We start from the raw sequence: 1,895 nt of genomic DNA, 5'->3' as shown, positions 1-1,895 counted from the left end.
GAGATTGAGCGAGGGTTTGAAAGGTACACTTTACACACGGTGACAGGGTGATAAGTTTTTTTTGGGGTGCTTTCTAGAGATGAACTCGCGATAGTGAGTTTTTAGAGAATTCGAGAAAAATGGGGAAGAGGTAAACCACTGATTCTTATTGTCAATACAGTTTTTTCAACAGGAACAGCCGTCGATGTTATTGGACATTGGTTTACGGTATATATATTAATTATGAAACTTTGACGTTGTGTTATTGATGATAGTTACAATCTGGAATCCTAGAGATCATTTCTAATGTTGCCTTTATAGGTTTATACAAAGATCCCCACATTTAACTATTCGAAAACTCGATATAGGTATCGAATTACAGGGTATGTTTTCGCTAGTTATGTGGACTATAGCCATGTATTTCTGCTATTTATTTAGTCACTTTGACTTAAAGACTGTTTCCCGGGCCGATGTATTAATAGTATGTTTATGAAGAATCAAATCTTATATAATGATAAGATAATACTTAGAGTTACTTATAGGATTTTTGTGTTACCGGAATGTTCGAAAACATTTTGTCTAACCGATGGAATATATAGGGGGAGACAAGCGGAAGTTGAAAGAAAAGGGGTGTGTTCATGTCTATTGTAAATCATTTAAGAGTAGGATTAATTAATTGATGGTGTCATTTTGTCTTTTTTGTCATGATAAGTAGATATATACGCACCCCTGCGTGAAGTGAAAGGGATATTTAATTTTTTTTTTTTTACTTTATATGGGCGTACTTCACCTTACCTGAAAAAAAAATTAAGTGTGGAATGCCGCGAGAGTATTTTATCCCCAATTGTTTACTATATCCCTTGTTTGGAACGGAAAAAAAAACGATATAAAAACGGAGTCGAGTGTCGGAGAGACAGAGACGCACTTCAGAGGTGATACCATCATGGAGCTACACGTTACTGAGCGTAAGACTTGCTACTTTTATTGAACTTTCTAGTATTAGCCGATTTTTTATAAGTGTTTATGTTGTTGTCGTTTTTTTTTTTTTTTTTTTTTTATTGTTGTATTGTTTGTGATTTGTTTTTTTTTTTTTTTTTTTTTGCTACGGTTATTATTAATATCAGAGATATCCATATATATGTATACATACGGATGATACTAATACATATAAATAATAGGTATATGAATACAATCATATGACGTTGATGTGTGTAAATTTATTCCTATTTTCTTTCAGACGGAAAGGGTGGTGGGAAGCATATCCGAATAACCTTCCCTGACACCACCCCTCCCCAGGAGTATTACCTGGAAAGGGATGATTGTAGGAATGAGGGGTGGAGTGATGGGAAGAGGAAGAGGAGGAAGGAATGGGGAAATGAAGGAGACGATGATGATGATGATGATAATGACCCCGACGCAACACCGGATGTGAGATCTCTTATAAATCGATCAATCTGTACAGGAAATAATAGTTCCTTCCCCTGGAGCGGATCAAGTAGAAGAGGAAGAGGAGGAGGACGGTACGTGGGATCCCCCTCCCTTCTGAGGACATCTCCTCGATCCCCCAAACCAACTTCGCGACGAAAACTCTTCAAGAAGCAGAGGTTCTGTAGTCAGGATTGCGACAGTGGTAAGGGAGAGAGTGTGGTGGATTTAACCAGTCCCCCAAACAGTAATGGGAAATTTAAAGACCCCGAAGATGATTACTTCAATGGAGAGTAGGTTTGGTAATTTTTTTTTACCTCTGCTTACCAAGGGTAAGTTTCTCTACCCGTAATAAAGAGAAGCCTTGTAAACAAAACCTAATAAAAAAAATATAATATAAAATAAATCTTTTATTTACCGGTTATGAACTGTATTATATATATATATATATATTTCCTTTACACATATATATAATATTGATAACCTTTCAA

At 35.9% G+C, this 1,895-nt stretch overlaps 1 protein-coding gene across 1 annotated transcript in view; it reads left to right on the top strand.

Moving 5' to 3' along the window:
- Positions 1–914: 914 nt before the first annotated feature.
- LOC147471695 (uncharacterized) overlaps positions 915–1,895 on the top strand; it is a 1,454-nt gene continuing 473 nt past the window's right edge. Inside the window, exons 1-2 of the mRNA XM_086537537.1 lie at positions 915–944; positions 1,217–1,895. The exon at positions 1,217–1,895 is cut by the window's right edge and continues 473 nt beyond it. Coding sequence (XP_086393663.1) covers positions 923–944; positions 1,217–1,701 — 507 coding nt within the window. The 5' untranslated portion in view covers positions 915–922 and the 3' untranslated portion in view covers positions 1,702–1,895. The remainder of the gene's footprint in view (positions 945–1,216) is intronic.

This window comes from Penaeus japonicus, unplaced genomic scaffold (genome assembly GCF_977035675.1).
Source record: "Penaeus japonicus unplaced genomic scaffold, GWHDUDI00000001_assembly GWHDUDI00000006, whole genome shotgun sequence".
Taxonomy (NCBI): domain Eukaryota; kingdom Metazoa; phylum Arthropoda; class Malacostraca; order Decapoda; family Penaeidae; genus Penaeus; species Penaeus japonicus.
This window is presented reverse-complemented; position numbering and strand designations above follow the sequence as displayed.